This window comes from Aspergillus lucknowensis, assembly GCF_044049455.1.
Source record: "Aspergillus lucknowensis strain CBS 449.75 chromosome Unknown BJX67scaffold_4, whole genome shotgun sequence".
In the NCBI taxonomy this organism is placed as follows: domain Eukaryota; kingdom Fungi; phylum Ascomycota; class Eurotiomycetes; order Eurotiales; family Aspergillaceae; genus Aspergillus; species Aspergillus lucknowensis.
Window position 1 is genome coordinate 828,967 of NW_027263548.1, and position 20,464 is coordinate 849,430.

Below are 20,464 nucleotides of genomic sequence, written 5' to 3' on the forward strand. Positions count from 1 at the left end.
TTGGGGCATCGCGCTGACATCTTGCCGCTTTTGCAACCACCACCTGCCGCCTAATGCTCGCCACACGATCTATATAACCCCATCCACCCTCCCTTGAAAGACAACGCACTTTCTCTTCCACTTTCTCCTCTGCTGCCTGCTACTCCTGGTACATAGCCCCCTTCCCAACATGCCGCGTTATCCAAATACTGCCTCTTTCTGGCATGGCACCGTCCATGTCTCCTCTTTTCACACTCTGCTCACCATCAAAGTCGCCATCAGGTCGACATATTGGTGATTATCGCTCCATTCGTTTCTCAGCTATCCACGTCTTCCCTTGTCCATGTACGCCATCTCATATGTAGTGACGATCAGGCCTTAGATTATGTCGAACTGCACCCTGTGTTGGAAGGGTCAATAGCAAGTGCAGATATTCGTTTTTTGCTTGATCTCGCACTGATTGTAGTGCCCAGCATTGCTCGCGCCTCTCCTCCATGTACAGGAGCGTGTGAGCCCTCAAGCGAAGCAGGACTCCGTTGCTGTTGGATAACCCTTTCTCTTCGACCCCCATAGCAGGTCTGGGGTCGTAGCTGACCAGTGTTGCATCCTACAATATCCGTGGCTGATCCTTGGCCCATGGGTCTTGGTGCACGCCGAGTGCACGCCGAGCGAACTCTCTCTTATATTAATGGCTTACTAATGGCAAAATTGCCGCATGCATCCCCCGTCCACCCCGAATCTCCGAGAGGTCTAGGAATGCAACATTGGGGGGCAGCAGGCTGACACGGTTAGCAGAGAATACTCTATCTTAATCTCCAAGCAGACCATGAGGCTGAAGGCCGATACGTCAGTTGCTAAGAAGTCGCCGAAGGAGGGATGGATTCTGTTTCAATAGTTTTTGCTTCCAATGGTCTGATGGAAGCAACATGACCATTTGCCAATAAGAAATGTATAAGAAGGACAATCGAACCTGTAAGAATAGCAGGACTGGCAAGAGCTTGTCTTTCCACAGCCTTTCCATATCCCCCTTGACTCACGTCTTATTCCTACTTCTTGCCTAATCCACACGCAGCCACCGTCCACCAGCATATCCCAATTCCCCCTTAGCCCATTATGTTGCCTGTTTCTCACGCTAATAACTTTAAAACATGGACTCCCCTCTCCCGCACAAAACGCCCCATATTAAAACCTCCATACCTACACGAACACGCTTCCCCCAACAAGCCCTCTTTAACCAAACTACCCCAGTCATTTCTCCCCTAAGTATTGCTATTACCCAAGTATTAGCTCCCAGCACGGGCCCCAGCCAAGGTATGCGTCCATGCAAGTGGTATAGCCCTTTTTGTTACTGCATAGAGCCCTTAGCCTATGTCCCAGAAGTTATCCCAGCTGCACCCTGATATAATAACCACTATATTAGGCTCCTCACAGGATGCAGAGCAAAGAGGATAGTTTCCGAGAAGCAGGGCTAGTCTATCACCAACCTTGGATTTAGCTCTATCACGCGAGGTTCCCAAAGCTTTTAATGCCTTAGTTAATGCACTATTTTGTCCAGATAATACCTCGTGATATATATTATTACCCAGCATATCTAGTTCTGATAAAAGCTGGCAAGAGCTTCTCTAGTTTGTAGATAAACAAAGTATTATTTTAATTAACCCTGTGATCCTCACTAATAATAGATCCTGGGAGATAGAAGACAAATGCCAGTATATTCGCGCAGATAGTAATATAGTTATCATGGAGATAACTTGTCCATATCCTAACCCGCTGCCAATTCTACATGATATTCCTGGCCAGCATTAATACTCTAACATATATCCTAGGATGCGGGAACAAAGCTCTTGTCCAGAGAGCCTACTACCTAACCAGCTACACGCGCAAGTATCTGCTAATAATAACAACTCCAAAGTCTATATTCGTGCGTCTGACAATCTCACCATAGTCCCAAAGAGTGGCGTATAGTTAAAACCCCGCAAGTAATAGTCTCAAGAGTTGTATAGATAACTATAGCAATCAATGCAAACAGGTCAGAAAGTTATCTACAATTGCCTTGACGAACAGGTTGTTCTCATTACTTTGTTCTTATTTTATATCTGCATTAGTTGGTGTACAATTACAATTTCTCTCCTGGCTGTTTGAAGGTGTACTATTATGTTGCCTATCCTGATCCGACTTAAGAGGCACCTGAACGCGTATGTTATCGAAGCGACGACCTCTCGTGCGCTTCTAACCCTGGGCTCTCACACGGGACTTCCGAAGGGTTCGGATTGACTTGTCTTACCTGAGTGCGATCACGTCCAACGAGTATGAAGACTCGTCACGGTCGGGTGAAGTCGAGGTGAAAGGGCAGGGCCAGTCTATAGTACGTATACTATAGCCTGTAGAGTGAGTACTAGACGAGTTGCTTCGCAAAGATAGTTTTGAGAACTGGTTACTCTGAAATAACAGTAGTATTGATCACGAAGATAGGAAAACTAGGTATAGTGAAATGAGTGTCCTTATATGCCTCCTTTTCCCTACCATCCGGTAGTCCTTCAGGTGGACTGCATCCTGGACTGCCAGTCCGTCACCCTTGCCCTTGGCAGTCCTTCAGATGGACTGCATCTTGGACTGCCCCACGTGACCACATTGGTGGTTCGTGGGCGCTCCCGGCCTGGTGGCCGGACATACAACGAGGTAAATAGGCTGGTCGTCACCCGGTTAGCGCCGGCGTTAATGCGAGGTGGTAACACCGAAGCTCTTCAAAATTATCACTACGATAATTTTGTCGTGGGCGTAATATCAAGTGTTGATAAAATGAGCGTGAGGGAAATATTATCATCCGATAATATTTCCCCCCTGACAATATTATGGCTTGTTGGAGGCCTCGGTTAGGCGACTAGCCGAGGTCATGTGACCACACAACCTCCCTAGTAGGTCGACACTCAGTAGCTAGAGAGAATCAAGCAACTTCGTTCTGGCCGACAGGTTATGAGCCCCTAGACTCAGGATATTCCCCTATTTTGAAGTTAGAATAACCCTTTATAATCTATTAGAACCCTCCTGCAGCAATTTAAGCACTATTATCACTTCCAGTGTTGCTGTAGTGGAGTTTTTAACCATTTCCAGGGCATACTGTTGGGTTGAGCTAATAGGATCCTATATTAGTCAACGAATCAACGATCCTACAAGCTGCTAAAGAAGGTTTAGTCGATTAGCAATAGCTAATATATTGAATACTGGTTAGAATACTGGAAATCCTACTATTACTAATTAAATAACGTGCTAGGGCTACCTGCTTCCCAAGTCTCTGAGCAAGAAGCTGGAAGGTATACTAGACTACTTAGAAAGCAAGAAGGATTTTAAGGATTGGAATTAGCATGTATAGTTAATCCTGCAAGCTTAGAATCTAGATTAGCTAATTAACAGCACTATTCCATGTTTAAAAAATAATGTGTTATGAACCCTCAGCCTACAGTCAGCAGAGCAGAGTCACAAGGCAGAAAGTCAAGGCTAGGGAGCCTTGGGCCACAGACCAGCTACCAAGAGCTACTTTGGATTTAAATCCAACCTTGACAACAAACCAACAAACCTGAGCACTGCCCAACTCTGGGATAAGGACAAGTAATGCTACAAGAATATGACCCATGGACTATATGCCCATACAAGACAACAATTACTATTACAAGGAAATACCGCGTATCCTCCAAGTATAATGGAAAGACTATAGTTTAAAACTATGGCTACCACGTGACTACTACAGCCTACTACAGGAACAAAGGAAATAGGAATTATTACAAGGGAGAATTTCGAATTGCTCTAAGGATGTGGTAAATAGAGTTACCCTAGTAAAAGACCACGTGACTATATACTATCTAGTATACTATCTTAAGGGTAGGAAAATGGTATACAGGACCTGGCAACCCAATTAGATATACTATCTAGTATACCATCTCAAGGGTAGGAAAATAGTAGGAACTTGGGAATACTTAAGGACGCTTATTATTACTGTATCTAGCTTTCCTATCTTCGTGATTAATACTACTATTATTCTAGAGTAACTAGTTTAAAGGATCTTTGCAAAATAACTTGTCTAGTACTTACTTTACAGGTTATAGTATATATACTATAGGCTGGCCCTGCCCTTTTACCTTGACTTTAATCTAATTATAACAAGTCCTTATACTTGTTGGATGTGATCATGCTAGGTAAGACAAGTCAATCCAAATCCTTTGGAAGTCCTGTGTGAGAGCCCGGGGTTAGAAGCACACAAGAGGTTGTTGCTTTGATAACAAATTAATCACTAGTCAGTACAAGTTGTATCTTGGATTAACTTAAAGCTACTATCATGATATCTTAATGCCAGTACCAAGCTGCTATACCCCCTGAGGGTGAGACCCTGCAAGAGACTATTGCCAGGATGCAGGTGCAACTTAATAAACAGACTGGAGTTATTAACCAAGTTACTAGTAACCTGAACTAGTGGAGTAATATGCCCAAAGATAATAAAACTTCTAAGAAGCATCAAGAAATGCTGGAGCAGCTCTAGGACCATATCCTTATGCTTGAAACTAAACTTAGGGCCAAGGCCTTAAAGGTCAAGGCGCCTGAACTATTTAATGGCACCTGGACTGAGCTATGCTTCTTCCTCATGTAGATATAAACTTTTATCAACATTAATTAGGACAAGTTGGCTATTAAGGCTGACAAGGTCATGTTTGCATCCACCTATCTTACCAGAAAAGCATACAAATGGTTTGAGCTATTTGTGAGGGAATGGCAGGAAGCTAATAGGGACAAGCTAGCCAACAATACTAAATAGTTGTTTATGAGCTACAGCCATTTCAAGGAACAACTTACTTGTGTATTTAGAGACATTAACAAGACCTGTAATGCCAAAAGACAAATTGGAAAGATATGCTAGTCCAGAAGGGACATAGATATACTTATCTTGGAGTTCCAACAAATCATATTATACTTAACATGGGAAGATAATGCTTTTATGTACTACTTCAAGAGGGCTCTGGATTATAATATCTAGGAGAAGATGGCATTTCTACCTAGACCTGATATCCTGGTAGGAATATATAACCTAGTGTCTAGAATAGGAAACTAGTTTAGAGAGCTGAGGGAATGACAAGGCCAATAGAACCATAGGGGATATTATTCTGGAAGAAATCAGGGTAGATGCAATGGCTATCATGCTAATAACAATTGACAATCCTAGACTAGACCTCAAGGAAACAGCAATCTGTATGGACCTTGACCTATAGACTTGGACATGACAATCTCCAAGGCAGAACAAGATTGTTACCAGAAGGAGAATCTATGCTTCTCCTGCAGCGAACCAGGTCATAGGATAGCTAACTACAAGAAGTAGAAATAGCATGGCTAGAGACCCTGGAAAGGAGCTGGATAATATTAATTAAGGACCATGTAGGAAGTTGTAATGCTAAACACAACTAGGAAGTAGGATGATGATGCTAGCAAGGCACCCACTATAACTAATAATTCCCTGGAAGAGGCTAAGAGAGCCTTAGCTCAGGATAAGCGTGCTGCAAATATTAATAATACCTAGGATACTACCAATAAAAGGCAAAGCACACCTCTAGCAGCTTGGAATAAACTTGGATAAAATGCTAGAAGACAGGATCTAAACCTTACACCAAACCCACCAGGGGTAATGGCCATGTTGCCTGGGGACACGGGAATAGATATTAAAGGGTGTGTCAAGCAAATTGCTAATATTGCTAGCAAGGTATGCAAGGAAGAGAAGATGCTCAAGGTGATTACTAAAATTCTTGCAAATATTAAGAAAACAATTGAGTGGCTGGATGGAATCCTCTAAAAAGAATTGCTATACTAGCCAAAACATTAGCTTAGTGCCATGATTTCGCAAACCAATAAAGAAGAAGCTAAAAGGATGGGTGGGTCCTACCATGATAAAGCTACTAATAACAAGCTAGTTCAAGAGGGAGAGCACAGCGACTTTCCTGTAATTATATGGAAAGTTAACCTGCTTAATAAATAATATAGAATACAGCTAGAAGGCCTTGAACCCAGCAAGGAGGGATCTAGCAGTGGGTTTGTAATCTTGGAAGAAAAAGCCCTACAAGAAGATAATGCTGAAAAATGTAAACCATGCTAGTATTGGCCATGGGCCACTAGACTATGCGAAAATAAACAATATTGGAGATAATAACTTGAGTCTTTGAAGACTAGCAAAGATAAACTTGCTTATTGGATAGATAACATTATTGCAGCCGTGTAGAAAGACCCTTGAAAACTTATTAAAGGCTTGAGAGATTTCTTTAATTAGTGCCCATATCAGGATTTAATGTATTGGGAAAAGACTAAAGATTATTGGCAAAAGCATATCAAGACCTGTAAAAGGCACCTAGAAACCTGCACTATCTATGGACAAAATAATAGTAACTACTACTTGTAACTGTGCAAACTATCTAACAGGTGGTCCTAGGAATCTGGAAGACATCTACCATGCTAGCAAGATTAGTATAAATATATTAATGCTAATATATGGCATCCTAAATATAATAATATACTGTGGCTAACGTGCTACAACTTATACTATATATACTATAAGGATACTAAGCAAATCGCATGCTACTGGCCGAAGCGACCAAGAATAATTAACTAGAACAACTTGTGCCCATGTTAAAAAAAGTAATACTTATATAAATTATACTAGTAATATCTAGAGTATAGGATATACTATTAGATAGCTTGCTATAAGGATTACTATATTACATACTACCAAGCCAAGCTTGGAAACTACTTTCCACACCTAAGGCAAGGGGAACGGGTACTAAGATGGGAAGAATAGTATCTCGCGGCTACTAAGACTTGGGTAGGAAGGCACTTTACCCAACTTGCTAAAGTATAAGGAAGGCAAGCCTATACCTTGATTGATTTAGGAGCTATAAGAAACTATATTAGCCCAAGTTTCGCGGAGAAACTAGGAATTAGGGGTATTTAGAAAGAAATACTGATACCTATAGCAGGACTGAACAAGGAAAACCTGGGAAATACCTTGTTAATAGTCAAGTTGGGACCTCTGCCTGTTGTGGTAAAGGGAAGGACTTTCAAACTAAGTTTTGATGTTACACCCTTGGGCAAGTATAATATAGTATTGGGGATCCCATGGCTCGAGGATCTTAACCTGGACATTAACTGGATCAAAAGAGAAATCTAGTAGAGAAATAACAAACAGCTTAAGGAGCAAAAGGGACTAGAAGGGGCTGGTACCCCATGGCATGCTTATATGGTGAAATATAAGGCCAAGCAATCCATGGGGGGATTGAAGACTAGTAACTAATCTATAGGTACTAAGAGTCTAGTAGAACAAATTATTGTAGTAATATCAAGACTATTAGGGAGGATATGGCTGATAAACTTACCTAGTTAGGCTACTAGTAATATTATGAATAGCGAAATTATTATAAATGGTGAAGGAGTGAGGTTTCAGGGGATACTGGCCACGAGTGACCAGACCTATAAGGAACTAACTATCCTGGATAAGTATAGTTGATTCCAGGACATGTTCTAATAACCTGATAAACCAGAGTTACCACCTTATGGGCCTTATAATCACACTATACCTATTAAGGAAGGTATAGAATTGAACTATAAATAGATTCTACTACTAAACAACCAAGAATCTAAAGTATTAAAGGAATATATTAACAACTAACTTGAGAAAGGAAACATCTGGCCTTTACATTTACTAATAGGGCATGGAGTCCTATTTATACCAAAGAAAGATGGAAGTGACTAACTATGCATTGACTTCTGACTACTTAATAATGTAACTATCAAGGACCAGTACCTGCTACCCTTGATTCAGGAGATCCAAGATAAAATTTAAGGGGCAGCATGGTTTACCAAGTTTAATATTATTGATGCCTACTACTGTATTAGAATTGTAAAAGGAGAAGAATAGAAAATAGTATTTTGAACAAAATTTGGCTTTTATAAATACCTGGTAATGCTATTTAGGCTTACTAATATACTATTAATGTTTCAAAGATTTATCGACAAGGTACTAAAGCTGGAAGACAAGGAAAACGATAAAGAAGAAAAAGAGGAAGAGGAAGACGCACCTTAACTAATGAATGAATTTGTACTTATATATCTTGATAATATACTAGTCTTCTTAAGGGACAAGAAATAACATGTGAAGCATGTCAAACAAGTCCTTAAGAGGATAAGGAAAGCCAAACTATAATATAAACTTAAGAAGTATAAATTCCATGTTTAGGAAACTGAGTTCCTGGACCACTAGATTACTATAAATAGGTTGAAACCTGAAGCCTCTAAAGTAATAGCTATCAGGGAATGGCCTGTGCTAAAGAACCTAAAAGAACTGCAACAGTTTCTAGGACTTTTAAATTACTATTAAAGGTATATTAACTAATACATGTTTTATATAGCACCTTTATTCAAGCTACTTTAAAAAGAACAAGCATATAAATGGACAAAAGAACAACAGGAAACTTTTAATATTATAAAAGAAGCTATTATAATAATACTAATCATGCTATAACATAACTCAGAGTTACCTATAATACTAGAAACCAACATGTTAGACTATGCTATTAGAGCAAGAATAACTTAGTCAGGACTTGATAGCAAACCAAGACTAGTAGGATTCTAGTTAAGAAAACTAATAGGACCAGAAATAAATTATAATATCTATAATAAAGAACTGCTAGCTATTATGGTAGTATTTAAATATTAAAGAGTCTACTTGCAAGGAGTAAGATATACTATTATTATAAAGTTTGACTATAAAAACCTTACCTACTTTATAATAACTAAAGAATTAACAAGGAGACAGGCAAGATAGGTAGAGCTACTCTTATAATATAACTACTAAATTAAGTACTATAAAGGTATGGAAAATAGCCAAGCCAACGCCCTTAATAGATAACTAGATTATAAGGACAAGACTAGGGAACCTCGACCAGCGATTCTAAGGAAAAATGAAGATAGAACACTTGGGAATAATTTAATAATCCTGGCAGCTACTATACAGTTATCAGGTACTATAATTAATGCAATCAAGGAAGCTATAAAGGAGGACAAGCTAATGCAACAAGTCCTTGTATCCATACTAGAGGTACTAGAGAAGGATAGGATCCTCTAAATTAAAGGACTTATCTATATTCTACTAACACTTGTTCCATGAGTTATTAAAGAATATCATGACATACTAGTACATGGATATTTTAGTATAGACCAAACATGTAAATATATTGGATGCAATTACTACTTCTAAAACATGAAAAAGAGGGTTGAAAACTATATTAATAACTACAAAGTATGCCTATAAGATAAACTGAAAAGGCACGTGCTATATAAAAAACTACAAAACCTAGAAGTTCCATAATAACTATAGGAATAGATTATAGTTAACTTTGTTGGACTATTACTAGAAGCACAACAAGAAAAAGAAAAATATGATTACCTTGTGGTAATCTTGGACTAACTAATAAAGTATATCTACTTGGAACCAACACAAACAACTATAATGGCAAAAGAGATGGTAACTACTTTTGTTAATATAATTGTTATGAACCATGGAACACTAAAATATATTATATTGGATTGAGACAAGCTATTTACATCCAAGTTTTGGAAATTAGTAATTAATATTATGGGAATCAAACTATGCATGACTACTGTGTATAGACCATAATTAAATAGACAAATTAAGAGGGTTAACCAGATAATTGAGCAATACCTATAGTATTATATAAACTATATATAAGATAACTGGGAAAAGCAATTACCTATAGCTTAGTTTGTATACAACAACTTAATCTATAGTATAACTAGAATGACGCCTTTTAAAGCAAACTATGGATATTATCTAAACTTGCATGGTAAACTAATCTAAAAAGAACTAGTTGTAGAAGAAGCTAACTATTTTATACAAAAACTTAAAGGAATTCAAACACAACTTACCCAAGATCTTGAATTTGTTAATCTCAAGATAAAGCTCTACTATGATAAAGGGCGCCAGGAGGCACTAGACTTTAAAAAGGGGGGAAAAGTGTTCCTACTCTGTAGAAATATTAAAACTAAGCAACCAAGCCAGAAACTCGACCATGTACAAATTAGACTATTTAAAATTAACAAGAAATTAGGACCAGTCAACTATTGATTAAAGCTACCCAAATCTATGAAGAAGATATATCTAGTATTTTATGTATTACTATTAGAACCAGCACCCAAGAATACTAAAATTGCTGATAATATTGAAATTAAAGAAGAGGAATAGGAGTATAAAGTTGAAAAAATCCTGGACCACTAGAAGGTTAGTAGATGTTTATAATACCTTGTATAGTAGAAAGGATATAATACCTTAGAAAATACTTGGGAACCTATTAAGAACTTGATGGGCTATGCCTAGAAGGTCCAGAAATACCACTAGCAGTATCTAGCATGGAAAAGTTGATGTTCTACTAGAAGGATAGAGACCCAATTATCTAAGTTAGACTAGGATTATCTGATATAGTAGCAAGTTGAGTAGCAACCTTATATTTGTTAGCAAGGTGTTCTAGCTCTTGGAGATCTTTAATAGTTAAAGGATCCTCCTTATCCAACTAATCTATTACAGTTGTATCATGATCCAATATCCTTGACCCACGCTCTCTAAAAAACCTCTCTTGTTTTTGCAATTGAAGAATCTTGGATATAGCCTCTTGTATCTTTTGAAAGTGTTCTAGCCACAAGCACTGGGCCTCCTCTAAATTGGCAGATACTTTTGCTTGATCTTGTTCGAGATTGTTCTACTACTTTTTAGTATAGAATTATTTTTCGTATTTCTAACTATAACAAGTATATGATACACAGTTTTGGCTTTTTAAATCTATTATGCAAACCACGCCGTGCAAGAAATAATATTTATAGGGATTATTAACGGGGATACTGTTAGTAGAAATCTGTTTAGACTAATAAAGATGATTAGCAAGGCAATTCTGCTTAGGAGGCATAGTAAACTATTATAAAGAAAATTTAAGAAAACAAGAGACTTACCAAGATGACGGGGAAATCTATACTATTTATATTTTCGTAGATGAAAACTGAAAGAGGGGGAAATGGTATTATAAACCCTTAGCCTATAGTTAGCAGAGCAGAGTTATAAGGCAGAAAGTTAAGGCTAGGGAGCCTTGGGCCATAGACCAGCTACCAAGAGCCACTTTGGATTTAAATTTAACCTTGATAACAAACTAATAAACCTGAGTACTGCCTGACTCTGGGACAAGGACAAGCAATACTATAAGAATATAACCTATAGACTACACGCCTATACAAGACAATAATTATTGTCACGAGGAAATACCGCGTATCCTCCAAGTATAATGGAAAGACTATGGTTTGAAACTATAGCTACTATATAACTACTATGGCCTACCACAGGGACAAAGGAAATAGGAATTGTTACAAGGGAGAATTTTAAATTGCTCCAAGGATGTGGTAAATAGAGTTACCCTAGTAAAAGACCACGTGACTATATACCATCTGGTATACTATCTTGAGGGTAGGAAAATGGTATATAGGACCTGGCGACCTGATTAGATATACTATCTAGTATACCATCTCAAGGGTAGGAAAATAGTAGGAACTTGGGAATACTTAAGGACGCTTATTATTACTATATCTAGCTTTCCTATCTTCATGATTAATACTACTGTTATTCTAGAGTAACTAGTTTAAAGGATCTTTGTAAAACAACTTGTCTAGTACTTATTCTACAGGTTATAGTATATATACTATAGGCTAGCCCTGCCCTTTTACCTTGACTTTAATCTAACCATGACAAGTCCTTATACTTGTTGGATGTGATCGCGCTAGGTAAGACAAGTCAATCCGAATCCTTCGGAAGTCCCGTGTGAGAGCCCGGGGTTAGAAGCGCACGAGAGGTCGTCGCTTCGATAACATAATGATCCAAACTATAAGCATTGGGATAATATATCAGCCCAAGTAGCCTTGTGGTTAAAGAACCAAGTATCCAAGCAGGTTACTAGACAGCTGCGAGTATTAGGACCAAATTTAAGGCTTGCAGATGAGCTCTACAACTAAATAAAGAAGATTATTATTAGCAAAGGGACTATATAATATAGAATTATGGGGATTAAAGCTATGATAATGACAAGAAACCAATTTGGAAGCATTATGGAATATATTAACGCGTACAAGGATACTAATACCACGGCAGACTATATGGGGGTCAGCATTAGCCTGTACCTTGCTGCCCTTGTAGCCCTCTATAACCTTTATAAGGATTTACCAAACTGGGTCCTTACCTAGCAATATACCTTTACTAATAACATGGTAACAACATACTAGTAGGCAGACTTCCACAACCTTTATAATAAAGCTATCTTGCAGGTAATAGCCGATATCAAACTCTCTATGGCTGCCCTGAACCATACTAATAATAAAAAGGGCAATAATAATAAAAGCTAGAAGAAAAAGGGTAAAAAGACCAAGCAAGATAGACTAAAAAATAGCTAGTTAATTAATAATTATATTAACTTATTTAGAAATGCAAAGAACAAAAAAGATCATGATAGCTGCTATATATACTATAGAGGCCCTGGTTATGGTGTAGATTCCTGCTACTATCTCAATCCTAAACAATAGAAAGAGGATTAGTGGGCCTGTGATGGTTGTTGGGCGTATTGGCCAAAGTTATTAAAACCCTTGAATTTAAAAAGCAAGAATGCTAGGCAACATGTAGCTATAGAGGTATCATATAGCAACAACAACTTCAAATTTGCTGCTATGGCAGCAGCTATGGTACCCTTGGGTAGTAGGACTAGACCATGGATCTAGGATACTAGCTTAGCTTGATATATAATTGTAGACTAGGGATATTTCACCTTGCTATACCTGTATTAGAAAGATAAGAGCCCCTATACCTACTAAATAGCAGGGATATTGGATGGCAAGACTCATAGATACGGGCGAGCTAAGCTACAGCTCCAAGACCTTTATGGTAAACCATAAGAGATCAAGATTAACGCCTACTACAACTCTAATATGAAATTCAACCTCTATAGTGTTGCTCGGGCTCGGGAGAATCAGTTAAATTGGTCTGTAAAAGATATAATAGTCCATGATTAGTCAACTAACATGCCTATATTGTTTATACCTAAGCAATATAGGGTCTACTGCCTTGATACCTTCCTCCTAGATCCTGCAGATAACAAGGAGTTTGTTACCGTGGTGGTAGCTAATATTAATAAGACCCTTCTGGCTCACTATTGCCTTGGCCATGCTGGTATCCTAAAGATTAAAGGTTCTGGTCTAGTCCCGGGTTGAATTCAACCATTTATGTATAATATATGTAATAACACATATTCCAAGAGACAAGTCTCCCAAGAGGTCCAAAGCAGCAAAGATCTAGATACTAATAACCTTACTATGCTATAGTACGCCAACATGCAGATAATAAAGCTAATAGGCCATGGTGGCTACCTATACTATCTAATCTATGTTAACACGGCAACCTGCCTAACATCTATATATATGTTGAAGGATAAGGGTCAGGCCTTGGGGAAACTTTTGCAGTTATATAAATGGTTGAATACTAATACAGGCTGATATTCCTAGTAATTCCTAATAAACAGGGGATTGGAATTTAAGGTATTTATTTAGAAGGCTGCTGATAAAGGTATTACATGTAAAATAACCCTTCTATGGACTCCTGAGCCAAACAGGCTATCTAAATGTTTTGGAGGCTATCTAAATAGTATAGCCCGGGCTGCTATTATCAATAGTAGTCTCCTGGAGGTACTATGGCTAATAGCTATTAAAACTACTGCCTATATTATAAACTAGCTGCCCTGGCCAAAGGATAAAGATCCAAGAGCCCTGATATATTGTTAGAGAGAATGGTTGTTAGATTAGGTCCGCCGATCCTTCCAAAGGTAGGAACCTAAGGGTATTCTGGAAGTAAATGAAGGGAGTATAATTGTTAAGGGTTAAACGAATATAGAAAGAGGCAGATGCTTGGGGGTTCAGATTGGTAAACAATATGGTATTGTTAATCTAGTTAACAATAGACAGAGAATAAAACTTCTAGGTACAGGTAATGACAGTCCTTATATATCTTCTTAAATCATGCCCATCATGCTCTTTCTCTTTGTTGGGCATGCTGGTGCTTATCTTTGTCATGCTCTTTCTCTTTGACAAGCATGACTATAGTCTTGATTCGCCCTAGTATCATATTATCTAATATAGCTGGGTCGGCGCATTGTTATTCCTTAGTATCGCGGCGCAAAGCTGTGGTATAGCAGAATCTATTAGCTGTTAATGTCCAATTCTCTGACAATCCCCCTCTTTCAAGGTCTTTGTCCTTAAAGATATAATAAGTAGCACTTTCCCAGGTGAGTTTAGTCACAACTTATCTAGTTTCTGTTTCAATATCTTGGTGCTAACTTCGCGATACCTTCAAGTTCTAGCATACAGAAACGAGATCTTAAACAAAAGGTCGAAGAGAGCGGGTTCATGATGGTCACACCCTGTGTCTGATGCTCTTAGCTGAATAAATCTTGCGTGAAATCTGAAAATTTGACTTGTTGTAAGGAGTGTATTTGGTCGTGTTGAAAGTGTGTTAAGTTGGAGCCGTCCTTTACTAATAGCAAGTGGAAATGTTTGGTCGTGGCATAGCAGGAAATTTAAGGGAGGGAAACAAAGGTTCAGGACAAAATTCAAGCGTTATAGGACTCCCTTGCCAAACTTCTGGCTTGGTCGCGTTGTCTTTAGAAACAAGAAGACCTCCTTTGCAAGCGGGCTGGCGACTTTATTACTCATAACATAAAAGAAATTGAAGAGTTGGAAAAGTTGGAAAAAGAAGAGTGCAAACAAAAGGAAATCAAAGAAGCACAATAAGTGTTGGTTACTTCAAACAAAACTTCGCAGGCCTTTGTCGCCCAGGCTGCTGATGCTTTCTTGTTGCCTTCTTTGGAGGACTTTTCCTTTAACTAGTTTGTTGCTGGAATTCCAGAATCTTCTCAGGGCAATTAAGGTGCCTGATCAGTTCCCAGGAGTTGTCTTCAGGTGGGTAACCCTTCCACTTGACAAGGTACTAAATCTAACCTTTCTCTGTTTGTTGGTCTAGGATTCTCTTGACTTCATACTCCTTATTAGCCTTAGTTGCTTTATTATTAGTGTTTTCTAGATTCTTTGTTGGTTCAAGCAATAAGATATGGAATACTAGGTAAACTTGCATTCTTGCTAGTAGTGTTAAGCAGTAGTTGTTGTTTGCAAGTTTCTTCTTGATTTTGAATGGTCCATATTTCATAGCATCGAGTTTATTACTTAATTGTTTGCTCTTAATATTAAAATTCTTTTTCCCTATTATTTATTATAGTAGGTAAACTCTCTCTCCTTTCTAAAGTTATGGCGTGTCCTCATGCTTCTTGTCATAGTAGAACTTCATTTTTTCTTCTGCCCATTTGATATTGTTAGTTATGGATTAGTATAATACCTTCATGTAAGCAACATGCATTAATGCCATATTCAATTATCCTTTGGCTGGCAGTATTTCCTAATGCATTCTAGGATTTCTCCCAAGATTTGTGTAATAAGGTGTAATACCTGTTGTTACATTTTTTGCATTATTAATTGCAAATTAAGCTATAGGCAACAATTCTACCCAATTATCCTGGTTCCAGTCCATATAGTATCGTAGATATTGTTTGATTAACTAAATTATTCTTTCTATTTATCCATCTATTTGTTGATAGTTAGCAGTAGATATATCTTGTCTTGTTCCACATGCTTCCATAAGTGTTTTCCAAAATTTTGATGTGAACAGCTTGTCTTGGTTAGAGGTTATTTGCCTTGGTAGTCCAGTCTAAATGAACACTTCTTATAGCATCAGGTATGCTAACTTCTCTGCAGTTATATCCTTCTATATTGGTCTGATGATTATATATTTTATGTGTTTACACACAACTATAATTATATCCGTGTATATAATCTCTATAGTAGGATCCTTTGATAATGGCAATCCTTGGATAAAATTAACTGCAATACTTTCCCATGGTTTTGTCAGGATTTCTAGTATTTGCATTTTGCCATATAGTTAATATCATGATTATTTGTTTTGGTTGCATTTATTGCACCATATAATGTAGTCCTGTACTCTTTCATGCATCTATAGAAAGTAGTATACCTATTAAATCTTCTCCATTATTTTCTTGATCCCTTGGTGTCCTTTAGATAGCAGGTTATGGTGTTTTTAAATTACTTCCTTAACTATTCTATTGGGTACCATAATTGCTCTATTCCATAGTATTACTCTATTGCTCTCTTTAATGTTACTTGTGTTGAATCTCCAGGTCTAGATTATTCTATCTTCTTTTTGTTCTTTCTTAAGTTGTACAAGAAACTTGTAGTTGTTTATCATGACTACTACTGCTAGTTGCGTGTCTTAGTTAAATTATAACCTGTCTTTATTAACCTTTAGCATGTTTGTCTCTGGGTTCTTGACATTAGTTATATAGTCAGGGTTTCTGCTTAGTATATCTGCTGCAATATTTTTCTTGCTATTAATATGCTTAATCTTGAATTAGTATCGCGAAAGTTCTTGAGCCTATTATACTTGTCATCCTTTAAGTTCTTTTGTTGTTATAAAGAATGTTAAATTCTTGTAATCTATTTGGATAATTATTTTATACTTTGCTTCTTGCAAGTAATATCTCCAATACTTAAATCCTTTAATAATTGCAAGCATCTCTTGGTCATGAGTATTATAATTTCTTTTAGCTTGGGTTAGCTTCCTTGAGTAAAACAAAACAGGTTGTAATTTCCTATTATTGTTTTTTTGCTCGAGGACTATTCCTATTCCTCCTCCTAATGCATCCATTTTTATATAGTTTTGTTGTTCTAGGTCGTGTGATTATAAGATTAGTGCTTCCTTGACTGTTTTCTTGACTAAATCCATTGATTCTTGCTCTTTTTGTCCCCAGGCAAATAGTATATTATCTCTAAGTAGTTCTGTTATAGGTCGCGAATTCTGTGCATGTTGGTAGAGATATTCCTGTATATATCCCGATATTCCTAGGAATCCTTGGACTCCTTTCTTGTTGGTTAGTGTAGGCTATTTTAATATCGCGTTGACCTTTTCTTGCGGTATTTGCCATCTTTCTAGTATAAACCTTATCCCTAGATATTTAATCTTGGTGGTGTTAAACTTGTATTTCTTAATACTGAGCATAAGTCCAGCTTCTATTATTGTTATTATAACTTCTTGTATATATTTCTCGTGCTCTTCTGGGTTCTGTGAATAGACAATCATGTTGTTAAAATAGATAGCAATAGTTTTGTTCAAGTATTGCTATAACACATGAGTTATGAACCTAGCAAATTCCGCAGGTAATCATGTAAGTCTTATAGGTGCAATTACCCATTAGTATAACCCTAAATCTGTTAGAAAGGCTGTTAGATGTTGATCTTCTTTTCGTAGCAGGATGTTATAGTATCCCCATTGGATGTCAAATACAGTTATGATTTTTGCTCCTTGTAGCAGGTCTCTTTTTTATCCTATATATGGTGCTTTGTTAGCATCTTTAATTATAAGATTATTTAGCTATTGAAAGTCAAGGACAAGTCACTCCTTGCTATCTTTTTTAGGTATAAATATAGGTCTGGTTGAGCATGGCGAATCCAATTCTTTGATGTATCTGGTAGTATAGAATTTCTTGACAAATTCTTGTTCTAATTTTAGCTCTTCTAGCAATTTCCTAAATTGTTAAGCTTGCTTCAGCTTTACTCCTTTAACTAGCAGTATTTTTGCTTTATAGCATGTATTATATCTTGGTAGTTAATAATCTAGTTTTACAAACAGCTCACTGAACTTGTAGTATTTCTTTGGTAACAGTTTCTTGACTTTAGCAAGTTTGGCTTTGTAGATTTCTTTTAGTTTTAGCCTGGGATATCTATTCTCCTAGAGTTAGATACCTATTCCATTATTCCCAGTTATCTATTCACTTGATGTTTTATATATCCTTTTTGTCATTGCTAATAGTTTAGTCTTTGTTTTAGAGGCTACTATCACCTTTCAGTCCTTATTGTTGGAGAGTGTCCCTGATTCTCCTCTAATATTATAAGCTTGAATGTTGTAGTCTTGTCTTTCCACAACTAATTAGCATCCTTTGATCACAACTTTTCCTTCTTCCTAGCCAATACTTGGTTCATGCTTCACCAGCCAAGGCATTCTAACAACCGTGTTGTATCAACTTTTGTCTGTTGGTATAATTCTAAATATCAATTCTTTGGTATGCATTCCTGAATTTATTCAGGTTACTTCTATTTTTATCTCGGGCTTGTTGTATAGCAGCTTTCCTCCAAACCTAATAATTTGTACTTGATTCCTAGTTGGTTTAGATTTAATTCTATAATATTTGGCAAATTTAGGTCCTATAAATTCTATTATTACTCCCAAGTCTATTAGAATCCTTGCACTATATCTATTAATTATTGCAAGTATAACTAGTAATATCTAGTTTTTAATTGCGTAGAGCTAAACCTCTAATTAGTATTTCTTATACTATTTTTGTTTTTTCTTATAATAGTGGTTCTTGTCATGTGGTGTTGCTGGTTGTCCCTTGGGGTAATAGATATATCCTTTAATCTTGCAGTTATATATTATTAAGTTATAATAGCATGGATGTCCTTTACTTGTAAAAGTGTAATTACAGTCCTCTTTTATAGGGTAACTATAGTCTAGTTTATCTAACATACTTGGTTTCTATAGATACTATCTATACTCTTGTTTCACATGGATATATTTTCTGCAAAAGTTGTTGTAACAAAATATCTAGTTAATACTTTAGTGTAATATTCCTCCTGTAGTTGGGTAATAATTGCATAGGTAGTTCTGCATGTATCTAATTTGCTTATCATAGAAGCGTGTTCCTTGTGAGTTTGATATCTGTTCAAATTCTTTTGCTATCTATTTTTGTACTTCTCTATGTTTAGGGCATGGTAGAAACATCCAGTCTCTATATTGTTTATATTTTATAATATAATCTTGCCATGTTTTCCTAGACTATTTCTAGCATGTTGCCTGTAGCAGCATGCAAGTATAGGGTTTATCTTCTAAGAAATCACTAATTTTGTAATTTTTATTTTCTTATAGGGTTTCTATCTGTGTTTCACGAGTCTCATACTAAGTTATTGCTATTTCATCAGTATTCTAAACTGTTAACTGTCCGTGGAACTCGTCAGTTAAAGAAGAGATCCCATTATTGTCATCTTGTTCTTCTTTTGCCAAATAGTATTGTTAATTGTCTGTATTAGTAGATTCGTGCTGGCGTACTTCGCGATAATCTGTAGGTGATTTATTTATGTCATATGATGTCTAAGCCAACCTCTCTTTAAAGTCTGGTAAATATCTTCTCTATTTCTCAGCATCTAATACTAATTTTTTTTTATTTTCCTTCTAGTACTGTTCTTTTCTTTCTTTTCTTCTCTTGTAGTACTGAGTCCTTCTATCTTCCTTGTTGCTAGCTTCCGTGCTTTCTTTATAGATTTTCACGCTGATTTTTGTGTTTGCAACCATATCAGCTAATTTTTTTATATTCTTTTGCCATTCCTTGTATGGCTTATTTGATCTTGAGGCAACTATCATATTATCTCCCATGTTAACAAGTGTATAGGTAGCACCAATGTCTTTACTTGTATATGCTGGTTGCTGTCCCTGGTCCATTGGTTCAGTTATTAAATGGGCAGTGTTGGCTTGTATTATTATTATCACAATACTTATTTGCAAATTATGGGTGGCTAGTCCTTGATTCTTTTTGTCGTGATATTTTTTTGTAATGTGTCTAGGTTTTCTACACTTGTAATATTTGCTGTTAAACTTCTTCTTATTGCTATTTTGGTTGTTCTGATTCTTGCTAATGGTGGCATTTATCTACATTTCAATATCTCTATCTTGGTCTTTCTTGACACCATGTTGTTTTTTGTCTTTTTGGTTTCCCTAGTTTTGCTAACAGTTTTCCCAGTATTGTTTGATTATTTGGCTCTTGATCCTAGATGCTATTTTGATTAGCTTATCAAGGGTCTTTGGCTTGCATGGGATATACATTATTGTGTCCTTGATTTTGGGCTTAAGTGTCTGGTAGAATCTTGATTGCAATACCATGTTGTCCCAGCTAAGGTTTGACGCTATCTAATAAAATTTCGCGGATAGCTCTCTGATACTTATTCTTCCTTATTAAAGTATGTTAATTTGCTGTTTAGTAGTATGCTCAGTGTTAGGGTTACTAAAAGCATGCGTGATCCTTTCTTTGAATTTCTTATAGCTGCCAAACATTTCTTTTGTTATATCTTCTTGGCTGTTATTATTCTACTTATAGTAGTCTCTCATGTAGGGTTTAAACCAGTCAAATACAGCACCTGTAAGATAAGTACCTGTAAATATAACCTTGTCTGTCTCAGCTGCAGTAGTAAGGTTGTT

General features: G+C 36.9%; 1 protein-coding gene across 1 annotated transcript; it reads right to left on the reverse strand.

The window, feature by feature from the left end:
• Positions 1–96: 96 nt before the first annotated feature.
• On the reverse strand, positions 97–960 carry BJX67DRAFT_343771 (uncharacterized protein). The gene is made up of 2 exons (XM_071028186.1): positions 453–960; positions 97–399 (listed from the first exon to the last, which is right to left on the reverse strand). Exons 1-2 carry the CDS (start codon positions 615–617, stop codon positions 394–396), a joined length of 171 nt encoding a protein of 56 aa, XP_070890171.1. The 5' UTR covers positions 618–960; the 3' UTR covers positions 97–393.
• Positions 961–20,464: the final 19,504 nt, after the last annotated feature.

Coding starts and splice junctions, on each gene's coding strand:
- BJX67DRAFT_343771 (XM_071028186.1), bottom strand. CDS start 617: ATGGGCCAAGGATCAGCCACGGATATTGTAGGATGCAACACTGGTCAG.